Below are 22284 nucleotides of genomic sequence, written 5' to 3' on the forward strand. Positions count from 1 at the left end.
TGTGGTGCGGTTCAGTGAGTGTTTGTAGGTTCATTGAGGGCGGAATCTAAGGTGCCAGGACATCTGTGCCTATAGGCTCCTGTGAGGCAAATCTGGGCCTGAGTGTAAGAATTATACACAGAGGTGTAATGGATAACCCTCTAGTGCGGGGGTCCCTGGTTAAAAGTTGGGCCCAGAAAATACCTGCGCAGAGTTTCATAAAGTTTTAAAAATCACTCATGCGCAGAGTTTGTTGGTTCTTCCTGTGTTTGTGCGGGTTCCTTCCATAACCCCAAATCATACAGGTAAGTTACTACAGTATGTACTCTGTAAAGCGCTGCAGAAGTTGTCAGTCCTATATACTGTAAATACATAATAATAATATGGTAGGACATTAGACTGTGATTATGGTAGGATTAGATTGTGAGCTCCTCTGAGGACAGTCAGTGACATGACTATGTACTCTGTAAAATGCTGCATAAGGTGTCAGTGCTGTATAAATACATAATAATAATAATATGGTAGGACATTAGACTGTGACTATGGTAGTGATTAGATTGTGAGCTCCTCTGAGGACGGTCAGTGACATGTCTATGTACTCTGTAATGTGCTGCATAAGGTGTCAGTGCTGTATAAATACATAATAATAATAATAATAATATGGTAGGACATTAGACTGTGACTATGGCAGTGATTAGAGTGTAATCTCCTCTGAGGACAGTAAGGGACATGACTATGTACACTGTAAAGTGCTGCAGAAGGTGTCAGTGCTCAATAAATACATAATAATAATAATAATTTGGTAGGAGATTAGACGACGACTATTGCAGGGATTAGAATGTGAGCTCCTCTGAGGACAGTAAGTGACATGACTATGTACTCTGTCAAGTGCTGCAAAGGATGTCAGTGCTATATAAATACATAATAAATATACGGTAGCACATAATGCTAGGTACACACCATACAATTTTCTGTTCAATTTTCTCTTAGATTTACCTGCCAGATAGCTTTTTCCATGTTGTAGGTAAATCTAACAGAAGAATCTAACAGAAAATTGTATGGTGTGTACCTAGCATTAGATTATGACTGTGGTTGAATTAGATTGCAAGCTCCTCTGAAGACAGTCAGTGACATGACTATGTACTCTGTAAAGTGCTGCAGAAAATGTCAGTCATATATAATAAAGACATAATAACTAGAATTAAATAATTTGCTTTTCCCCGATTCCTAATACAGTGCTCAGAGAGTGTATGTTGCAGTTGAGTGCTTTAAACAAGTCCGAAGCCAAGAGATCTGCACAACGCCAAGGCAAATGGCATTTTTAAAACATGACATTTATATGGCAGACTCTATATTGCCCTCCCTTTAGGTTACTTTAAACTAAAAATGGAAAAAAACATGTCAGCCTCCATAATCCTCTGTAGATTTCCTAACTCTCTTCTAAAAAGTTTCAAGAGTTGGCAGATAAAGTCAAAATCTCATTAATGCCTAAAACGGCTCCTTGCCAGAGATCCCCCAACCACCTCCCTCCCGCCCCCCTCCTTGCACAGCACTGGCATGCCTCCCAACTGCCAAAAAAAGCCTGCTTAGCCTGAGCTAGTGACACTCACAGGCATACAATGACACAGACAGGGACACACGCAGATCCACTTACCAGGTTACAGCTATAGGCAGCCAGAAGCATTCTCCTTAGTCTAGAACATCAGGTGCATAGCTGGACAAGGCAGCAAGGCTTCCCCAAGAGGCACAAGTTGGCGTGTAAGAGAGTGGGGGGCAGCGCCAGGAAAAAGGGGGGCAAAAAGTAGAGAAAGCAAGATCCCGGGGATGAGAGGGGCTTGGAAGAGACAGAGCGCAGCAGCAAGAGGGAGAGAGGAGAGAAAGAAGAAGAAAGATGCACATAAAAAGGAAAAAGCAGAGAGGGGAGAGAGGGAAGGGACAAGGGAGGAGAGACTGAACATGACGAGGTCACCTCCAGTACAATCTGTTGCTGTATTTAGACTCTCGCCCTCGTCGCTCCCTCCCACGTAGAAATCTACCAGCGTACACAGAGCAGGGAAGACAGAACAGGACAAGACAGCGGAGAAGGTGAAGCGACGCGTTCCCTGGCGTCCGGCGCAACCAGCAGCAGCGTACGAAGCACCCTCCAGCTCCCCGGCGATACTGCCTGTGCCCTTTACCGCTCACAATAAATACTATTCACGGAGGCACAAGGTGCTCATGTTTCTTGGCTCTTGCGCCACCGGTTATATATCAGTGTGTGACAATGACAGGGGGACTTGTGCAATGACACCCCCTCGCCGAGACACATTCCCAGCGACAGCAGATGCTGGCCTAATGAGAGTACGCTTATTATACGGCCCCAGAATAACCGCCGTGCTAATCCACCGGCTTTGCAGGACATGAATGAAACAATCGCCCTGCTTGATAACGATAGTAACTTTGACCCGGGTGTCAGCGCAAAGTCATCACTACTTGTCTGGAGATAATAAACTAAAGTGTTCCCAGCTACTAGCCTTCCCTTCCTCCAATACAGGGAGCTATACTTCAGATCAGGTGTTTTGTGGGTACACTTGTTATGGGTGTGAAGGTGATGATACCCACACTTGTTTTATAGCCCTTGTGAGATGGGCCCCCAGGCTGTGAGGGTCACCAAGGGGAGGGAAGAGAAGGGGTGTGAACATAGCGTAACTACAGTGGAGTAGAGATGTTGCGCACATCAAACTTCTGCAAATGTTCGCGAACATGGCAAACCGCCATAGACTTCAATGGGCAGGCAATTTTTAAAACCTACAAAGACTGTTTCTGGCCACAAAAGTGATGAAAACGTTGTTTCAAGGGGTCTAACACCTGGACAGGGGCATGCCAGAGGGGGATCCATGCCAAAAGTCCCACCAAAAATTACAAAGTTGACGCAAAGTCTGGATTTGATCCCTAAAGGGCAGGAATCTAATTATGCACATCTCCGGGTGTCAGTGGGCTGAGGAGTGTCTCACACAGAAAGATACAATAGTACAATCAGAATACAGTGAAATAATAATGCATTGGAGTGGTACTGTGTCTGCAACTTAGCGAGGCAACAGCAGTAGTGTGCACAAAGCTCTGGGTGTCAGTGGGCTGTGGAGTGTCACCCACACAAAAAAACACAGGAGACCGATGTAGTAGCCCTCAAAAGGGCTGTTTGGATTCCTTTCACAGCAAGTGAGGAACAAGAACACAGGCCTAGCTAATGCTTTCCCTACCTATCTGCAGCAAGTCTGACCCTGCTCTCACTAACAGTCAGCAGCCAGCAGAGAATGAATCCAATATGGGCACTGCTTTTTGATAGGGGGTGGGGGTCCAGGAGGGGGTGCTAGCTGAATGGCTGCCATGTGTCTGCTGACTGTGAGGTAAGGGGTCAAAGTTTAGGTCAATGATGATGTATAGGGGGCGGGCCGAACACGCCAAAACAGCGGAAGTTTGCAGAATACTGTCCACCGGCGAACAGTTTGGGCCATCGCTACAGGGGAGCAGCCCTTGAAACTTTAGAGGGGCCCAGAGCTGTAGGGGGCCTCTAACTACAACTCCCTCTGATAAAGGGGTCCATCCTTCAGATCAAAAAATTCGGAAGGTCCGCACACTCAGATAAACCAAATTTCAGGTTTATTCAAACAAAGTGACACAAGTCCACTCCATACACCGACTACTCGTTTCGGGGCCCCGTGGGGTCCCCTTTGTCAAGGTAACACAATACAGAATGGCCCCGTGGGGTTCCCTTTGTCAAGGTAACACAATACAGAATGGCCCCGTGGGGTCCCCTTTGTCAAGGTAACACAATACAGAATGGCCCCGTGGGGTTCCCTTTGTCAAGGTAACACAATACAGAATGGCCCCGTGGGGTCCCCTTTGTCAAGGTAACAGAATACAGAATGGCAATTGCCATTCTGTATTGTGTTACCTTGACAAAGGGGACCCCACGGGGCCCCGAAACGAGTCGTCAGTGTATGGAGTGGACTTGTGTCACTTTGTTTGAATAAACCTGAACTTTGGTTTATCTGAGTGTGCGGACCTTCCGGACTTTTTGTTGCAACATTTATTGGACCAGCACCTCCACAGTGGTGTGCGGTTCTCTTTTTTGATTTTTCATCCTTCAGATCAGGTGTTTTTGTGGCTACACTTGTTATGGGTGTGAAGATCCTGATGGCCACACTTGTTTTATGACCCTTGTGAGATGGGCCCCAAGGCTGTGAGGGTCACCGGGGGTAGAAAAGGGGTGTGAACATTGTGGGGGGGGGGGGCATCAAAGTTTTGCTGGTGGGGGCCTTGAATTGTAGTTACACCTCTGTATTATGGTCCTTATTTAATTCACTTTTTCTCCTAATTTTTCTCCTAGGACAGGGGTGTCAAACTCAAATACAAAGTGGGCCGAATTTGTACTCTGAGACCTAGTCATGGGCAAACCTTAATGTCTACTGGCAACCTCCCTCCCTATACAGTTCCCTGGTGTTTAGTGCATTCCCCCTACCTCCTCCACATGGCTTCCCTGGTTTTCTAGGGATTTACCCCAATATAGCTTCCCTGGTGGTCTAGAGCAGGCCAAACATAAAGCAAAGTGGGAAAACCACTGGAGGGCCAAATTTAAAGTGAACCAGAGACGAAGCACCCTCATGTATTTTACCATATATATCAGTGGGAACATTAGAGAAAACACCTACCATGCTCTCTGTTTCATTCTGCACTGCACAGCCTGCTTCTAATCAGCCCTGATAAAATCCCAGACTGAGCATTCAGTCTGGCTTTGCTCAGGAATCGTTATAGCTGAGTCTGTCTTCTCTGATGTATTTTCAAGCCCAAGCTTGCCCCCTTCTGGCTCTGCTATAATGACTCAGCTATAATGATTCCTCCACTGCTCAACTTGCTTGTCATCAGCCCTGATAAAATCCTTGACTGAGCATTCAGTCTGGCTTTGCTCATGAATCATAGCTGAGTCATTATACCAGAGCCAGAAGGGGGCAGGCTTGGGCTTGAAAATACATCAGAGAAGACAGACTCAGCTATAATGGTTCCTGAGCAAAGCTAGACTGAATGTCGGGGATTTTATCAGGACTGAAACAAGCAGGCTGAGCAGTGAATGATGAAACAGAGAGCAGGGTAGGTGTTTTCTCTAATGTCCCCACTGATATATATGGTAAATAAACCAGCATGCTTCATCTCTGGTTCACTTTAATGGTTCTGAGGGCCAGATTTGGCCCGCGAGCCGGAGTTTGACATGTATGTCCTAGGAGATCATTTCTCATTTTCTCTTTAAAATAACTTTTCAGAACCCTGGAAAGTAGCAAAAAGTAGGTGAAAAAGTATTGTCAAATAAACAGTGGCGTAGCTACAGACCTCAGGGCCCCGATGCGGAATCTGGATGTGGGCCCCCCCCCCACGGCAACAACAGCCCCCCTCCCCCGGCAACACCCGACGCACACATATCCGAATCCCTATAGCCAGCTATAGGTCCCCCCAGTATAGGTAGCCAGGCATAGGTACGCCAGTATAGTTGCCCCCGGTATAGGTTAGCCAGGTAGGTGCCTCCAGCATAGGTAGCCAGTATAGTTGCCCCCAGTATAGGTTAGATAGGCAGGCGCCGCCAGTACAGGTTAGCTAGGTGGGTGCCTCTAATATAGGTAGCCAGAATAGTTGCCCCCAGCATAGGTTAGATAGGTAGGTGCCCCCAGTATAGGTTAGTTAGGTAGGTGCCTCCAATATAGGTAGCCAGTATAGTTGCCCCCAGTATAGGTTAGATAGGCAGGCGCCGCCAGTACAGGTTAGCTAGGTGGGTGCCTCTAATATAGGTAGCCAGAATAGTTGCCCCCAGCATAGGTTAGATAGGTAGGTGCCCCCAGTATAGGTTAGATGAGGTAGGTGCCCCCCAGGATAGGTTAGGTAGCTGCCCCCCAGGATAGATTAGGTAGCTTTCCCCCAGGATAGGTTAGGTAGGTAGCTGCCCCCCAGGATAGATTAGGTAGGTAGCTGGCCCCCCAGGATGGGTTAGGTAGGTAGCTGGCCCCCCAGGATAGGTTAGGTAGGTAGCTGGCCCCCCAGGATAGGTTAGGTAGGTAGCTGGCCCCCAGGATAGGTTAGAGTAGGTAGCTGCCCCCCCGGATAGGTTAGAGTAGGTAGCTGCCCCCCAGGATAGGTTAGGTAGGTAGCTGGCCCCCCAGGATAGGTTAGGTAGGTAGCTGGCCCCCCAGGATAGGTTAGGTAGGTAGCTGGCCCCCCAGGATAGGTTAGGTAGGTAGCTGGCCCCCCAGGATAGGTTAGGTAGGTAGCTGGCCCCCCAGGATAGGTTAGGTAGGTAGCTGGCCCCCCAGGATAGGTTAGGTAGGTAGCTGGCCCCCCAGGATAGGTTAGGTAGGTAGCTGGCCCCCTAGGATAGGTTAGGTAGGTAGCTGGCCCCCCAGGATAGGTTAGGTAGGTAGCTGGCCCCCCAGGATAGGTTAGAGTAGGTAGCTGCCCCCCTGGATAGGCACGGAAGCGCTGTAGGCGGAACTCACCTCCGTCCCTGCGCCGCTGGTCTCCTCCCGCTCTGTATAGATGTTGTTACACACTGCTTCCTGTTTAGCCGGAAGCAGTGTGTAACAGCAGATCTATGCAGAGCGGGAGGAGACCAGCGGCGCTTGGAACGCAGGCAGGTGAGTTCTGCCTACAGCGCTTCCGTGCGCTGCGCACTCTGCATCTGAGGGGGAGGGGGGGGCCCGGGGAGAGGTCGGACTGCCCTCCCCACGGCTGCAGCTCCCCCCTCCCAATAACGCACGCAGGGATCCCATCTCCGAGTCCAAACGGACATGGGCCCCCCGGGCCCCTCCCCCGCCTCTTCAGGAGCCGGGCCCGGTCGCCGAGGCGACCGTTGCGACCACAGGCCCTACGCCCCTGCAAATAAATTCTGAGTATTTTCTTCTCTACAGCTGCTGGCTTAAAGAGAGTCTGAAGTGAGAATAAATCTCGCTTCAGACCTCATAGATAGCAGGGGCATGTGTGCCCCTGCTAAAACGCCGCTATCCCGCGGCTTAACGGGGGTCCCTGATCCCACAAATCCCCTCCGTTCAGCGGGGGAGCGCTTCCGCATTGGGGTAGGGCTAACCGCCGCAGCCCTGCCCCACACGCGTCTATCAGACGCGTACCTCCGCCTCTCCCCCGCCCCTCTCAGTCTTCCTTCACTGAGAGGGGCGGGGGAGAGGCGGCGATGCGCGTCTGATAGACGCGCTGAGAGGCCTCCAGGAAGAGCAAAATTTACGACCAAGTTGGTCGTTGATTTTGCAGGGGGGGGTTTGGGGGTGAAGGGACCCCCATTTAGCCGCGGGATAGCGGCGTTTTAGCAGGGGCACACATGCCCCTGCTAACTATGAGCTCTGAAGCAAGATTTATTCTCGCTTCAGAGTCTCTTTAAAGGCATTTTATTACAAAGCGTGACGATATCGTTAGGAGAAAACTTAGGGGGAAAAAGTTAATAAACAGTTACAACTTTAAAAGTTTTGTGCCTTCTTATTTTTTTTAAAGTAAACCTGAGATGACAGGATATATACACTCACCTAAAAGATTATTAGGAACACCATACTGATACGGTGTGATAGGATAGCATCTTGCAGTTGATGGAGATTTGTGGGATGCACATCCAGGGCACGAAGCTCCCGTTCCATCACATCCCAAAGATGCTCTATTAGGTTGGGATCTGGTGACTGTGGGGGCCATTTTAGTACAGCGAATTGTCATGTTCAAGAAACAAATCTGAAATGATTGGAGCTTTGTGACATGGTGCATTATCCTGCTGGAAGCAGCCATCAGAGGATGGGTACATGGTGGTCATGAAGGGATGGACATGGTCAGAAACAATGCTCAGGTAGAACGAGGCATTAAAACGATGCCCAATTGGCACTAAGGGGCCTAATAGTGTGCCAAGAAAACATCCCCCACACCAATACACCACCAACAGCCTGCACAGTGGTAACAAGGCATGATGGATCCATGTTCTCATTCTGTTTATGCCAAATTCTGACTCTATCGAGACTCATCAGACCAGACAACATTTTTCCAGTCTTCAACTGTCCAATTTTGGTGAGCTTGTGCAAATAGTAGCCTCTTTTTCCTATTTGTAGTGGAGATGAGTGGTAACTGGTGGGGTCTTCTGCTGTTGTAGCCCATCAACCTCAAGGTTGTGTGTGTTGTGGCTTCACAAATGCTTTGCTGCACACCTCGGTTGTAACGAGTGGTTATTTCAGTCAACGTTGCTCTTCTATCAGCTTGAATCAGTCGGCCCATTCTCCTCTGACCTCTAGCATCAACAAGGCATTTTCGCCCACAGGACTGCCGCATACTGGTTATTTTATCCTTTTCACACCATTCTTTTTAAACCCTAGAAATGGTTGTGCGTGAAAATCCCAGTAACTGAGCAGATTGTGAAATACTCAGACTGGCCCATCTGGCACCAACAACCATGCCACGCTCAAAACTGCTTAAATCACCTTTCTATCCCATTCTGACATTCAGTTTGGAGTTCAGGAGATTGTCTTGACCAGGACCACACCCCTAAATGCATTGAAGCAACTGCCATGTGCTTGATTGATTAGATAATCGCATTAATGAGAAATTCTGATAATCCTTTAGGTGAGTGTACGTTTTATATATACCTGGGGCTTCCTCCAGCCTCCTCCACGCCGCTCCCTCCCTCGCCGCCATCCTCCGCGTCTTGGATTGCCCCATCAGATTCGCCAGGAGGCTGGAGGAAGCCTCAGATATGTATAAAACTTTTATATCCTGTTGACTCGAGGAGCAGAATGACAAGACAAATAGGACAACCAAGTGTCTGCAGGTTACAGGCAAGACTAAGTAAGAAGAAGCCTATATTATAAATATTTATCCATAGAACCTATCGCAGAGCATGATAAAAGGAATCCCAATACCACATAACTGCAGAGTCAATTTGTGGTGCTCTCTCTGTAAGCATAGTGTACCCAAGGTGAAAGTGACATGATGAGATAGACATGTGTTTGTATAGTCCCAAGCATACAAATAACTAGGCTGTGTTCCTTTTCTGCATGAAAGAGTTAAACAATCAGGTATGCTAGTGAAAGTTTTTGTCTTGTTGGACCTTTGTCAGATTATGCCATAACCCTTACTGATAAGGAATTACAGCCATAAAACTCTCGCCTGGCAGAGAACCACTTGTTAGTGAAGAGGATAGATTTAAAAAAGTCAATAGTTCATGGGCTTTAGCTTCTGGGGCACTGAAAGACTGCATCGGCCATATGAGACAATAAAATAAATGTTTTCATTTTCTTTGCAGTGCCGTAATCCGTGTCACGATGTGGCGGTTACACCACACCACTGTGCACCTAGCCTAAGTGTGTGTTCTTCTCACTTGAGTGATGTGATTTAAAAAAAAAAATCACAGAAAGCATTGCATTATTGCAATTGTTCCATGCACACCGATGGCCCTTAAGACCTCCTTTACTTTGCTTCTTAAATCTGTCTTCTGATAGGAATATCATCTGCACACAAGTTACTACACAAATGACATGCCCTCCATATAAACTACCCTCTACAAGCAGAAGTATTATACTTATGTATTTACTGTATATAGCACAGACATCTTCTGCAGCACATTGCAGAGTACATAGTCATGTCACTGACTGTCTTCAGAGGAGCCCACAATCTAATCCCTACCATAGTCATAGTCTAATGTCCTACCATATTATTATGTATTTATATAGCGCTGACATCTCCTGCAGCACTTTATAGAGTACATAGTCATGTCACTGACTGTCTTCAGAGGAGCTCACAATCTAATCCCTACCATAGTCATAGTCTCAGGCGTAGCAATAGGGGTTGCAGAGGTTGCGACCGCATCGGGGCCCTTGGGCCAGAGGGGCCCCGAGGGGCCCTTCCTCAACTCCAAAAATAGCTCTCTATTGGTCCTGTGCTCATAATAATCACTTCTATAGATACTTTGAATAGTGGTAATCATTAACAAGCTGTTCCCCATTCCCTTCTTGCACCTCTGACACTGTGGTTGCCATTGGCAGGTTTTGGTGCGCCGTATCAATTGTTATGTATAGAGTGCTTACAGGGGCCCAATGTAAAGCTTGCCACAGGGCCCAGAGCTCCTTAGCTACGCCACTGCATAGTCTAATGTCCTACCATATTACTATGTATTTATATAGCGCTGACATCTTCTGCAGCACTTTACAGAGTACATAGTCATGTCAATAACAGGGCCTCAAAGTGTAATTGCCACCATAGTCATATGTCCATAGTAGTCTAGGGCCCATTTTAGGGGATGCCAATTTAACTTGTATCTATGTTTTGTTTTGTTTTTTTACTCAAAGAAGTATTTATTGAGAATTAGAATCATACCAAAGAACCAAACAAAATTTGCATGAGAAATACACATCCAACCAGCAACTTAAAGAATGGTATGCAAGTCAGCATTTCCTCTTTGTTCTAAAAGATACGGTAATTTACAGCATAAAATCTATTACCACAAAAAAGAGTAGCAGAACAGCATTCAAACAGTTAAACACAGCACTTTTTTCTTTAGTGGAAAGCTTTTGGCCTCATCTAAAGAGGTGATAACATTATCTTTTGTTTACATTGCATTGTCAGATACATTTTGGTAAACATTAGCAAACTGTCCAAACTGAGCTGTACTGAGCAGCAGAAAGAGCTGAGAAGTGATCACTAGATTGATTTTAATATATAAATACAGCAGCTATGCAGTAAAATGCAATGGCAGCTTTCAGGTAAACTGTACTTTGGAAATTTGTACTTTGTAGACAGGCAATATTACTTGCATGTGCACAAAAGTACCGTAAATATGGTAACTGTATGGGTAATAAAAAGAAGGAAAACACATTATTATTGAATGTAATGTCAGAGTTTTATCCCACTTTAACCACTTCGCATCCAGATCTTGTTTCCCACTTATGAACCAGAGCAGTTTTGACAGCTTAGCTATGTTCTTATTTAATCAGAAATAACTTTATCCCTACTTATTACACAGAAAGGAAATATATGGTCTATTGTTTTTTTCAAGACAAACTAAGCTTTCATTGTATGCCATTTTTCCCCTCGAACAATTTTGTTTTCTATGAATTTAAATGGGAAAACAAGATAAGAAATAGAAAAAACACATTTTTCAGTTTTACCAATTCCAGTGTAAAAATAAAAAGTGCTGCTGTAGATAAAAAACACACATTTTGTTTGGCTATTCTTACCGCTTATCACAAAACTTAGATTATGTTCCTGTCACAACAATTTATGGTGAAGATATTTGATTCTGAAATAATGCTACAGAGTGTATTTTTCACGATGAACTGAGAAAATAAAAGCATTTTTAATGGTAAAAATCAATCTCATTAGCTCAGGAAACATATATTCCCGTTCACCAATTAGTGCTGCATCAGATAGTGCCAGAAATGTGCACAGGAGCAAGCCCAATCCTGCACAGCACTGCTTCTGCTACAAGATGTACTGTATATCTACTGACTCGTAGCTTAGATGAAGTCACAGAGGATGCACATATACTGTAGTGGTGGATAGAGTTCTTAAGTATAGAATCCAATCGCACAATATAGGCATATATCCCCTCACATCTATTCTCTTTCTTTTTATGTGGTGATTACAGTAGCAAATATCTCGACCTGATGTACCGTATATTCTTCCAGACCGTAACAATATAACAACACTATCTCTTGGTAAGCATAGAAAACAATATGTTTGGAAGATCAGTAGAATACATGCCCGGATTTCAGGCAAGGCCGCAATGACCATGGCCTAGGGCGCTAGGAAAGCAAGGGGCGGGCTGTAGGCAGCAGGGTGGCAGTAGCAGTTAGCCTGCCGAACGTTCGTCCTGCTACACAGAGTTTGTAATCCCTGCCATCACTTCACTAACTGTCCTCAGAGGTGCCTGCCATCTAATCCAAGTTGTGTGTGTGTGTGTGGGGGGGGGGGGGGGGGGGAGAGGGGGGGGGAGTTTAGAATGCTATTGGTACAGGGGCAGCTGGTGATAGGGCAGTAAAAAGTACAAATCCCGCCCTGGTAGAATATGATGGTATCTGTGAGTTTCTGGTATTACAGAGTGATAAGTTAGCGTTACCACTCCCATCATGCCCTGATAGTTCTATTTGTGGAAGTTACCTGCTTTCACGGTCAGTGCCCCGCAGCTGCTGGCCTCCCCCGCCTCATTGCGTGCCGTCACTGAGTAGATCCCGGAATCAGACGGCAGTGCCCAGCGTATGAGCATCGAGTGCCTCTCGCCCTCCGCCCGGATCTGATGGGTCGGACTGTTCTTCAGTACGGTGCGATCTTTCCTCCATATCACTGCGAAAAAAAATTCTGGGTCATTTTCTCTTTTTTTTTTTTGTTCTTTGTTTCTATTTACATAACGCAAAAATGCGCAAACCCCCCCCCCCCCCAAAAAAAACAGGAACGTGAAAATGGATGTGACAGTTGCATGCAGCGTCCAGACAAATTGTGGCACTGCTGTCCTGATTTTTCCTGAATGAGGTTTTCGCATCTAATGGAAACAGGCCCATTGAAATGCCTTTCTATGCAAATTTGTGGGCAGCAAATTCACGCTAATTTGCATCTAGTGGAAATTGTCCCTTACCATTACTACTGGGGCTGCCTTGACCCCAGTTAGCACCTAAATTACACTTTTTCCAACCACACCCATGGCCACGCCTCTACTCCACGTTAATACTGGGGCTGCTTTGACCCCAGTGGGCACCTAAATCACACCCTTTGCAACCACACCCATGGCCACACCTGTACTCCACGTACTGGGGCTGCCTTGACCCCAGTGGGCACCTAAATCACACCCTTTCCAACCACACAAAGGGCCACGCCTCTACTCCATGTTACTACTAGGGCTGTCTTGACCCCAGTGGGCACCTAAACCACACCCTTTCCAACCACACCCATGGCCACGCCTCTACTCCACGTTACTACTGGGGCTGCCTTGACCGCAGTGGGCACCTAAATCACACCCTTTCCAACCACATCCATGGCCACGCCTCTACTCCATGTTACTACTAGGGCTGCCTTGACCCCAGTGGGCACCTAAACCACACCCTTTCCAACCACACCCATGGCCACGCCTCTACTCCACGTTACTACTGGGGCTGCCTTGACCTCAGTGGGCACCTAAATCACACCCTTTCCAACCACACCCATGGCCACGCCTCTACTCCACGTTACTATTGGGGCTGCCTTGACCCCAGTGGGCACCTAAACCACACCCTTTCCAACCACACCCATGGCCACGCCTCTACTCCACGTTACTACTGGGGCTGCCTTGACCTCAGTGGGCACATAAATCATACCCTTTCCAGCCACACCCATGGTCACACTTCTTCCCAAAATGACACACATCTCCCTACAATGGCCACACTCACTGTCTCAACTGCTCAGTGTTGTATATTGGTGTAACTTCTCTTACCCTCTGGCGTTGGATTTGCTGATATGATGCATTTTAATAAGACTTCTGATCCCGCGTTCACCAAGGCGCTTTGCAGGGGAATTTCAAAGACGGGGGGCTCTCGGGGTTCCTCCTCCGCCGATACATAGGAATCGTCCGAGGATTCTAAGAGATCAGGGAACAAGGGGTAAGAATGAAGTAACACAGCAAAAAGATAAAATGTCGCCTGAAGACAGGACATTCCTGTCCTGACAAAGTCCAAAGAAAGGGAGTAAGCGAGTCCTGGCGCCCTCTATTGGGATAATATTAAACTCAGCTGTAAACAGTAGGACCAAGTCCCATACATGATCACGCCAAGCAATAAAACAAGATCTGTTGCACTGTTTCCTCCAATAGTGAAAGTCTCAAGCCACTGTATACGAGACATCCCCTTTGTCTCTGGTGTAGACTCCAATAACCTCCGGGTATATAGGGAGACAAAAAAGGTAGACAGGGACTCCCTCAGTGTACAGGCTTTAATTGAAACTCCAGATAAAATACAGCAAAGTACACTCACTTTTGTGGGTCCTAACACCATTTAGGACCCTCTGGCTATATGCGCTTCCCACCTCAGTGGTACTACATCAAAACTGTCAAATGGACTTCTGTCAATGATGCCTGCTCTCTGCCCAATCGGTTTCGTCGTTTTGCCATCCTCAGAGGAGCTGACTATGGCAAATTTTGCGTTTCCCTATATACCCTGAGGTTTGGAGTCTACACCAGAGACAAAGTGGATTGAGTGCTTTGAGACTTTCACTATTGGTGGAAAAAATGGCGCCACAGATTTTGTCTTATTCCTGAAAAAGTGTCTTTAGACTGGGAATTAAATCGGAATAACCATTCTCATTCATATCTGTCATTTATTTATATTTTTAAAGCTATCAACAGCTAAGGTTGTGAATAGTATGAAAACTTTGTCTCATTAATCCCATGATGTAAGCCTTCGCACACCAGTTTATTGTCTTTGGCTGATTGTCCGCTAGAAACATCCTAGAACAGTGATGGCTAACCTTGGCACTCCAGCTGTGACAAAACTACAAATCCCATCATGCCTCTGCCTCCCTGAGTTATGCTTAGAGCTGTCAGAGTATTGCAATGCCTCATGGCACTTGTAGTTCCACCACAGCTGGAGTCCCAAGGTTAGCCATCACTGTCCTAGAACGTTCATTTTTGAATTGAGGGCCGTCAGGAGGACTGGAGACCACCCAACAAGCCCATCTGATCAATTAATCATTAATCATAAGGGTGAACCAGCATGATAGACTATCTTGGGGTGGGAGTGGGGGATATAAGCGGGGATTGGCAACCAAAGAGTGTCGTACTGCACTGGGTGGTACAACACTAGTAACTTAATCGATTGTGGGTCAGACATCTGCTGAAATCTAATGCTAGGTACACAATGCAATTTTCCGTCAGATTGACAGTCGAACCGATTATTCCCCATAGGTCCAATCTGATTTCGGATTGTTTTTAAAGAGGCACTTAAGTGAGAAAAAAAAATTGAGTTTTACTCACCTGGGGCTTACCTCAGCCCCCTGCAGCTGATCGGTGCCCACGACGAGTCGCTCTGATGCTCCGGGTCCCGCCGGCGGCCACTTCCGGTTTCGCCGTCAGGACCCGTCAGGCTGGGGAACGCGGAATATAGCACCTCTATGCGGCCATATGTCCGCATAGGCACCCCTATGCGGACATATGGCCGCATAGGGGTGCTATTTTGGCTGGGAACGCGTAGTATCAGCCGCGTTCCCCAGCCTGACGGCAAAGCCGGAAGTGGCCGCCGGCGGGACCCGGAGCATCAGAGCGACTCGTCGTGGGCACCGATCAGCTGCAGGGGGCTGAGGTAAGCCTCAGGTGAGTAAAACTCAATTTTTTTTTCTCACTTAAGGTTCACTTTAAGATCACTTCTATACAAAATCAATCAGAAAATCGATCAGAAATCAGATTGGACTTGCTGGAAATAAATCGATTCAACCACCAATCTAAAAAAAAATTGCATTGTGTGTACCAAGCATAACAGACATCAATTGGGACAAAGCAACAAAAGCTTTTTAAAAAAAAAAAAAAAAAAAAAATTATATTATATTGTATGTACCTAATTAAAAAAGTATTTTTTAATGTAAAATGTAATAAATAAAACAAATACGGTAAAAATATCATACACTCAAAATTACATTTTTTCCCTGATGCATGAAACACATTAAAATTGAACTTGAAACACTAGAAGACTGCTCTGATGTCATTTCAATGAATGTTTACACCTCACTGAAGATAACTGATATCATTTCCAAATAATCCAAATTATCATGTTTGGTACACGCCATACAATTTCCCATCAGATAGACAGGTGGAAACAATTATATCCGACAGGTCCTTTTTGAATAGTTTTTCTGATCAATTTTGCACAGAAGTGATTGGAAAATTGATTGGAAATCAAGGCAGCTGTCGGAAATAATCAATTCAACCCATCTGTCTGACTGGAAATTGCATGGTGTGTACCAGGCATCAAATTGGCTCCTGTTTAGGTAATTAGTTAGCAAATAAAGGAGAGAAAGTTATCTGCTCCCCCTGCATACAGCAGGAACGTTTCTACCTTGTTCACACAGTTTATCACACTTCCAGAACATTCTGATAATGCTGGTTAGCAAAGGCAAACTTATTAATTAGCAGCTAAATGAAGTAATAAGCATGAGTTGTAACCCTTCAGTCCCTTGAAAAATAGTCAGATGGTTTTAGCTGTTAATTTAATGCAGTGTTTAATGTTTTCGAACATAGCTGAAAATTGAGTATAATATTACTTTAAGATGCATTCACTTTTGTCTTGCTTCTTTTGTCAACGTACCTATTTCAGGTGATAGGACCCTGTGCCGTCGACTCTTCCCCTTGTTTTTGGGCGTTTTGCTGCTTTTGCCACTGTGCGAGTCGCTGTGCTTTTTGGTTTGCCCCCCACCTTTCCCTTGTGGGCCTAGACTTCTTTGGGTGCCTTCAGGTGGTAGAGCCCATGGGAGGTATCTTGTTTCTCCTCTTGTGTCTGCACTCAAGGTTCCCTTTTCCCGTCCCATCCCTCGGTGTGCTATCTCCAGTGCTGGTGGAGGATGTGTGCTGGTTGGTGGCGGTTCACTGCCATGGCTATGAACTCTCCTATGCTTGGAATCTGTGGCCTCCTGCTTTGGCGTTTGGACAACTTGGGCCATCACTGGCTTCGGAGCAATGATGTTGATTTTTGGAGGTGGGTGCGATGCAAGGCGGGTCTCTGTTTGCCTAACTACCTCATGGTGAATGATGGAACCATTTGATGATTTTTCTGGCACTGAGGCTATCTGGCTTGTGACTCCCCGAAGATCTCTGTCTTGTGGGATTTGGTTGACGGTGGCGCAGCTTCGTACAAGGGGCTTCCGGGCAGTGACTGCAGTTGCTGGCTTTTGATCCTGAATTTCGAGTGGCTTGGAGTCTGAAAGCACTTGGGTTGGAGCAGAATCTAGAGGAGGAACTGATGAGTGTGGAGATGGTGATCTGAGGTTTAAATCCTGTGATGACCGGATTAACTGTTGCTGGGAAACAGTTCGTTTGATTCGAGACAGCTCCTGGGAGAATCTCGCCTCAATGTCGCTCACACGACCAGAAAAGCCCCCCCTATCATCCAGGGAAGCTGTCTTGTATCTCATGGAGGGATACCTTAAGGTATAGCCTCCGATTTCTGATCTTACTCCATCTCTTAGGTCGTCCCTTAACTCCTCAGTTGAGGACTCTAAGCCACCACCCAGGGCATCTGCCCCTGGCTGGTCAAAGGACCTTGCCTTGCGAAGTGGCAACCATGATTGTACAGGAAAGGGGCTGTCCGTTTGATCCAAGCTCTTTCTTCTTTCTTCAAGGCAGCGCAATTTTTCAAAAATTTTGGAGCCAGAACGGACCAGCTTTGGAGATGCCCTCAAGATGGAAACTCTTCCTGATGATTCACTGACTGGTGTTTGAGGGCGGGAATCTTGACCACTGACCTGAGAGCCGGCTGAGGACTTTGGCCTCTTAACCTTCTCCTCAAACTCCTCAACCACTGTGTCCTGGTACTGAGAAGGCATCTGGGTTTTCTTTCGGGGAGTGAGAGGTGCGGACTGGCCACGGCCACCTGGTGCAGAGTTGATAGATGGCCTCTGGCCAAGACGGGGAGAAGGAGGAGGTAGAATAGGTGCTCTGGGACTCTGAAGAGGTCGAGGGGAGTCAGTGATGGCACCATTAATGCTGCCTCTTCTCAGTCCCCCTTCTGGTAAAAAACTAAAAGGGAAAAATAAAATGTCAAAATCCGTTTTGTACTAGTTAAACTGTTGCGTTAAAGGATACAGTAATTGCATTTACACTCATAAGTTTGGTTATCACTTTTCTCCTAAAAGTATATCAGTAAAGTAAGTTGGACTTTCTAGAATATCTGCGTTCATGAACATCTCAGTCTAGCTTCCTGTTCCAAATGTATTATTTAGTATTTACTGTATATAGTGCCAACATCTTCTGCAGCGCTGTACAAAGTATATATATATATATAGTCTTGTCACTAAGTGTCCTTCGGAGCAACTCACAATCTAATCCTTACCATATGTCTATGTGTGTATTGTGTAGTGCATGTATCATTGTCTAGGGCCAATTTAGGAGGAAGCCAATTAACTTACCTCTATGTTTTTGGGATGTGGGAGGAAGTAGTAGTGCTCAGAGGAAACCCACATAGACACAGGGAGAACATACAAACTCCCTGCAGATAGTGCCCTGTCTGGGATTCGAACCAGGGACCCATCGCTGTAAGGTGAGAGCGCTAACCACTAAGCCACCGTGCTGCCTGGCATTTGGTAGCTATTAACAATAGTGATTTTATCAGCTGCCTATTGAAAGACTTTGGAAGGTAGACAGGGTGGGCTTCTATTGGAAGGGTGTCTTTGAAGTCCATGGTTGGGTGTCACTCAAGTCCATACATACCTGTGATTACAATAGTGTTTTACCTAATTACTGATCTGGAGCTCTGTGTATGCTCCATTGTAAAAGCTGCCTTGCATAGCTCTCAGCTGTTACTGAGACAGGAATGTTTACTCCAACTACCGAATATGCAGAGCCAACATCCCCACCTATGTGTAGGACTCCTCCTCCTCATTTCATTGCCATAATCCAGGGAAGCTGTTAGAATGTGAAGGGATTCAATAACTTTTACTTTTCACTTTGTGCAGGCTTATGAACAAATGGAGAGAGAGAGAGAGAGAGAGAGAGAGAGAGAGAGAGAGAGAGAGAGAGAGAGAGAGAGAGAGAGAGAGAGAGAGAGAGAGAGAGAGGAATCCATCTTATATTTTACAACAAACCATATAATGTTGCCATGGTTTCCAACAAGTTTCCTTAAAGGGGCCCCATGGCAAAAAAAAATTAAAATATGTGCTAACATAACATATACAAATAAGAAGACTTTTTTTCCAGAGTAAAATGAGCCATAAATTACTTTTCTTCTAAGTTGCTGTCACTTACAGTAGGTACTGGAAATCTCAGGGATCTTATTTATTTTCAAAAGCACTTAGTGAATGGCAGTTGCTCTGTCCAACTGCCAAAAAAACTGTGCAGCGAGCAGGGAGGCTGGCCAGCATCATTGTTTAAATTCTTTTTAGGGAATATCTTTATAAAGAATAAAAGCATGGCTGAGAATCCCCTATGAAGAGATGGACTAGTCTAAAACCTGTCACTTCTGTCATATTTCTACTACCTCCTGTAAGTGACAGCAACATAGGAGAAAAGTAATTTATGGCTCATTTTACTCTGGAAGAAACGTACTTCTTATTTGTATATGTTTGCACATATTTTAAATTTTATAATTTTTCCTAGAGTGCCCCTTTAACAAATCACAGCAGCTGGGGGCTGAAGTTCCGGTGTCTGTATTATACTGTAGATACTTTATTGTTTTTTGTGATAAAATGGAGTGACCGTTTAACATATTAGGGCTGGTGCACACCGAGCGGCTTTTTGGGCGTTTTCAGATCCGCTTGCGGCTGCGGATCTGCTTGGTATCTCAATGGGGTGGTGCACACCAGAGCGGGGGGCGTTTTGCAGAAACGAAAAATGCCTGGGTGAGGCATTTTTTGGATTTCGGATGCGTTTCTGCCTCAATGTTAAGTATAGGAAAAACGCAAACCGCTCTGAAAAACGGCACTTCAGAGCGGTTTTGCAGGCGTTTTTGTTACAGAAGCTGTTCAGTAACAGCTTTACTGTAACAATATATGAAATCTACTATACTGAAAACCGCAGCAGCAATCCGCAAAACGCTAGCAAAACTCCTCATAAAAATAAAAAAAAGCGTTTAAAAATCTGCTAGCATTTTGCGGATCTGCTAGCGGGTTTTGGTGTGCACCAGCCCTCAAAGTGCACTTGTCCTTGTAATCTGTTATTTAAGTGCATCATTATGTAGAAGATTAGTGTCAGTTAGTAGCATTGCATTTTTTTATACTTCTCTTGCATGCCATAGCAACCAATTAACCTATGCAGTGCAGTTTAGTTAATGGAAGCTAGTGCAGATTCAGTTGCTATGGCTCGCTATAGATTAGCACATAAATTCAAGGCCTATTAATAACGCTGTTTGGAGATGTCAGAATTCCGCTAATTAGCAGATTTGCTTACATGGCAGTATAGAGATATCACCTGGCTGTTTATCATTGTCTGATGGATATTATAATCCAGAATTCTGATCTCTCCGGAGACAGACAACCAGAAAGCACGGCAAGATAGAACATTTTTTTGCAATTTCATTTTTATTACAGATTGTGGCATATTAGCTGGGTTTTTTAAAGGGCAACTGAAGCGAGATGTATACGGAGGCTGCCATATTTATTTCCTGTTATGTAATACCAGTTGCCTGGCTATCCTGGTGATCTATTTGGCTGCAGTTGTCTCTGAATCACAACCAGAAACAAGCATGCAGCTAATGTTGTCAGATCTGACAATAATGTCAGAAACACCTGATCTGCTGCATGCTTGTTCAGGGTCTAGGGCTAAACGAATTAGAGGCAGAGGATCAGCAGGACAGCCAGGCAACTGGTATTGCTTAAAGAGACTCTGTACGAAAAAAAATGCCCCTTGGGGTACTCACCTCGGGATGGGAATCCTCATGATCCTATCGGGGCCTCCCCCGTCCTCCTGTGTCCCACGGTGGTCTCACTCTGGCCCACGGAATGCACAGCTGACAATTTGTCAGGCTGTGCAATATTTACATTTCCTTGCTCCCCTGGGGGGCGCTGTTGCGGCTCTCCACTCGGAAGTAGGCGGAAATAGCCTATCTCAGTCGAGTCCGCTCTACTTCGCCGGCGCAGGAGACTTGCGCCTGCGCAGTAGAGCGGACCCGACTGGTATCTGCTATTTCCACCTATTTCCGAGCCGAGAGCTGCTACTGCGCCTGTGATGGAGCCGGGAAGGTAAATATTTACATCCCCGCTGTTCTGGGAGCTCGATCTCTGCTGTCATGGGACACAGGAGGACGGGGGAAGCCTCAATAGGATCCAGAGGCTTCCCCCTACCGAGGTGAGTACCTACAGGGGCATATTTTTTTTCAATACAGATCCTCTTTAAAGTGAACCAGAGACGAAGCACCCTCATGTATTTTAACATATATATCAGTGGGAACATTAGAGAAAACACCTACCCTGCTCTCTGCTTCATCCTTCACTGCTCAACTTGCTTGTTAGCAGCCCTGATAAAATCCCCGACTGAGCATTCAGTCTGGCTTTGCTCAGGAATCATTATAGCTGAGTCTGTCTTCTCTGATGTCTTTTCAAGCCCAAACCTGCCCCCTTCTGGCTCTGCTCAGTAATCATTATAGCTGAGTCATTATAGCAAAGCCAGACTGAATGCTCAGTCGGGGATTTTATCAGGGCTGATAAGAAGCAAGTTGAGCAGTGAAGAATGAAACAGAGAGCAGGGTAGGGGTTTTCTCTAATGTTCCCACTGATATATATATAGTAAAATACATGAGGGTGCTTCGTCTCTGGTTCACTTTAAAAGTAAATAAATATGGCAGCCTCCATATTCCTCTCATTTCAGTTGTCCTTTAACACACATTTTTGAAAAATTATAGAGAAACGATCAGCCACGTGTAAAGTTTATGATCGCTGCTCAATTTTATGTATCTAGTGTAGTTTTTGAAGCGAGGCCTGTGAGTGCCCCAGCTAAACAAAACAACTTGTGGATATATTCATTTTCTGGCTCTTACACTAGTGCCAAGGCAGTGACATCACTTAGGAGCAAAGCTAACTGCTTCAGGACAAGTTTATGGTGTCAGACCCCGTTTCCACTAGAGCAAATCTGCATGTGTTTCCTGCATGCAGATTTGCATAGACAATACAAGTGGATGGGACTGTTTCCACTTGTCAGGATTTCTTAGCGTTTCTCTGTGCAGAAAAAATCTGCACGGCAGAGCCATCAGAATTCGCGTACCGCATACCGCTATGCGATTTGCATACAATGTTTTTCATAGGAAATTCGCATGCGGTTTTGGTATGTGAATTTTCATGCGAATTCGCATATGATTTCGCCTAAAAACAATGGAAAACCACACAGGCACTGCCATGGTTAAATTCGCATACATAGTCATCCATGCGAAATCGCATGAAAATTCGCATTCAACCGCATGTGAAATTCGCATCCGCATGCAAATTTTTTCCACGGCGATTCCCACCGCACAAGTGGAAATGGGCCCTCAAAAGATGGGCAGTACGGATGGTCAGAAATTCAATTTCCGTTTCAAAAATTTCCACTTCACAAAAAGTGCATTTCTGATTCTCTGATCTCCACATATTTCCCCAATTTTTTTTTTTTTGTCAATA

The 22284-nt window shown here is 45.7% G+C and overlaps 1 protein-coding gene across 6 annotated transcripts in view; it reads right to left on the reverse strand.

Moving 5' to 3' along the window:
- The window catches only part of SPEG (striated muscle enriched protein kinase), a 369258-nt gene that overhangs the window by 173904 nt on the left and 173070 nt on the right, over window positions 1-22284 (reverse strand). For all 6 annotated transcript variants that reach the window (XM_068246025.1, XM_068246024.1, XM_068246023.1 and 3 more), the window contains 3 exons: window positions 16296-17722; window positions 13439-13582; window positions 12136-12318 (listed from right to left, as the gene is read on the reverse strand). In XM_068246025.1, coding sequence (XP_068102126.1) covers window positions 12136-12318; window positions 13439-13582; window positions 16296-17722 — 1754 coding nt within the window. The remainder of the gene's footprint in view (window positions 1-12135; window positions 12319-13438; window positions 13583-16295; window positions 17723-22284) is intronic.

Source organism: Hyperolius riggenbachi, chromosome 7 (genome assembly GCF_040937935.1).
Source record: "Hyperolius riggenbachi isolate aHypRig1 chromosome 7, aHypRig1.pri, whole genome shotgun sequence".
NCBI lineage: Eukaryota > Metazoa > Chordata > Amphibia > Anura > Hyperoliidae > Hyperolius > Hyperolius riggenbachi.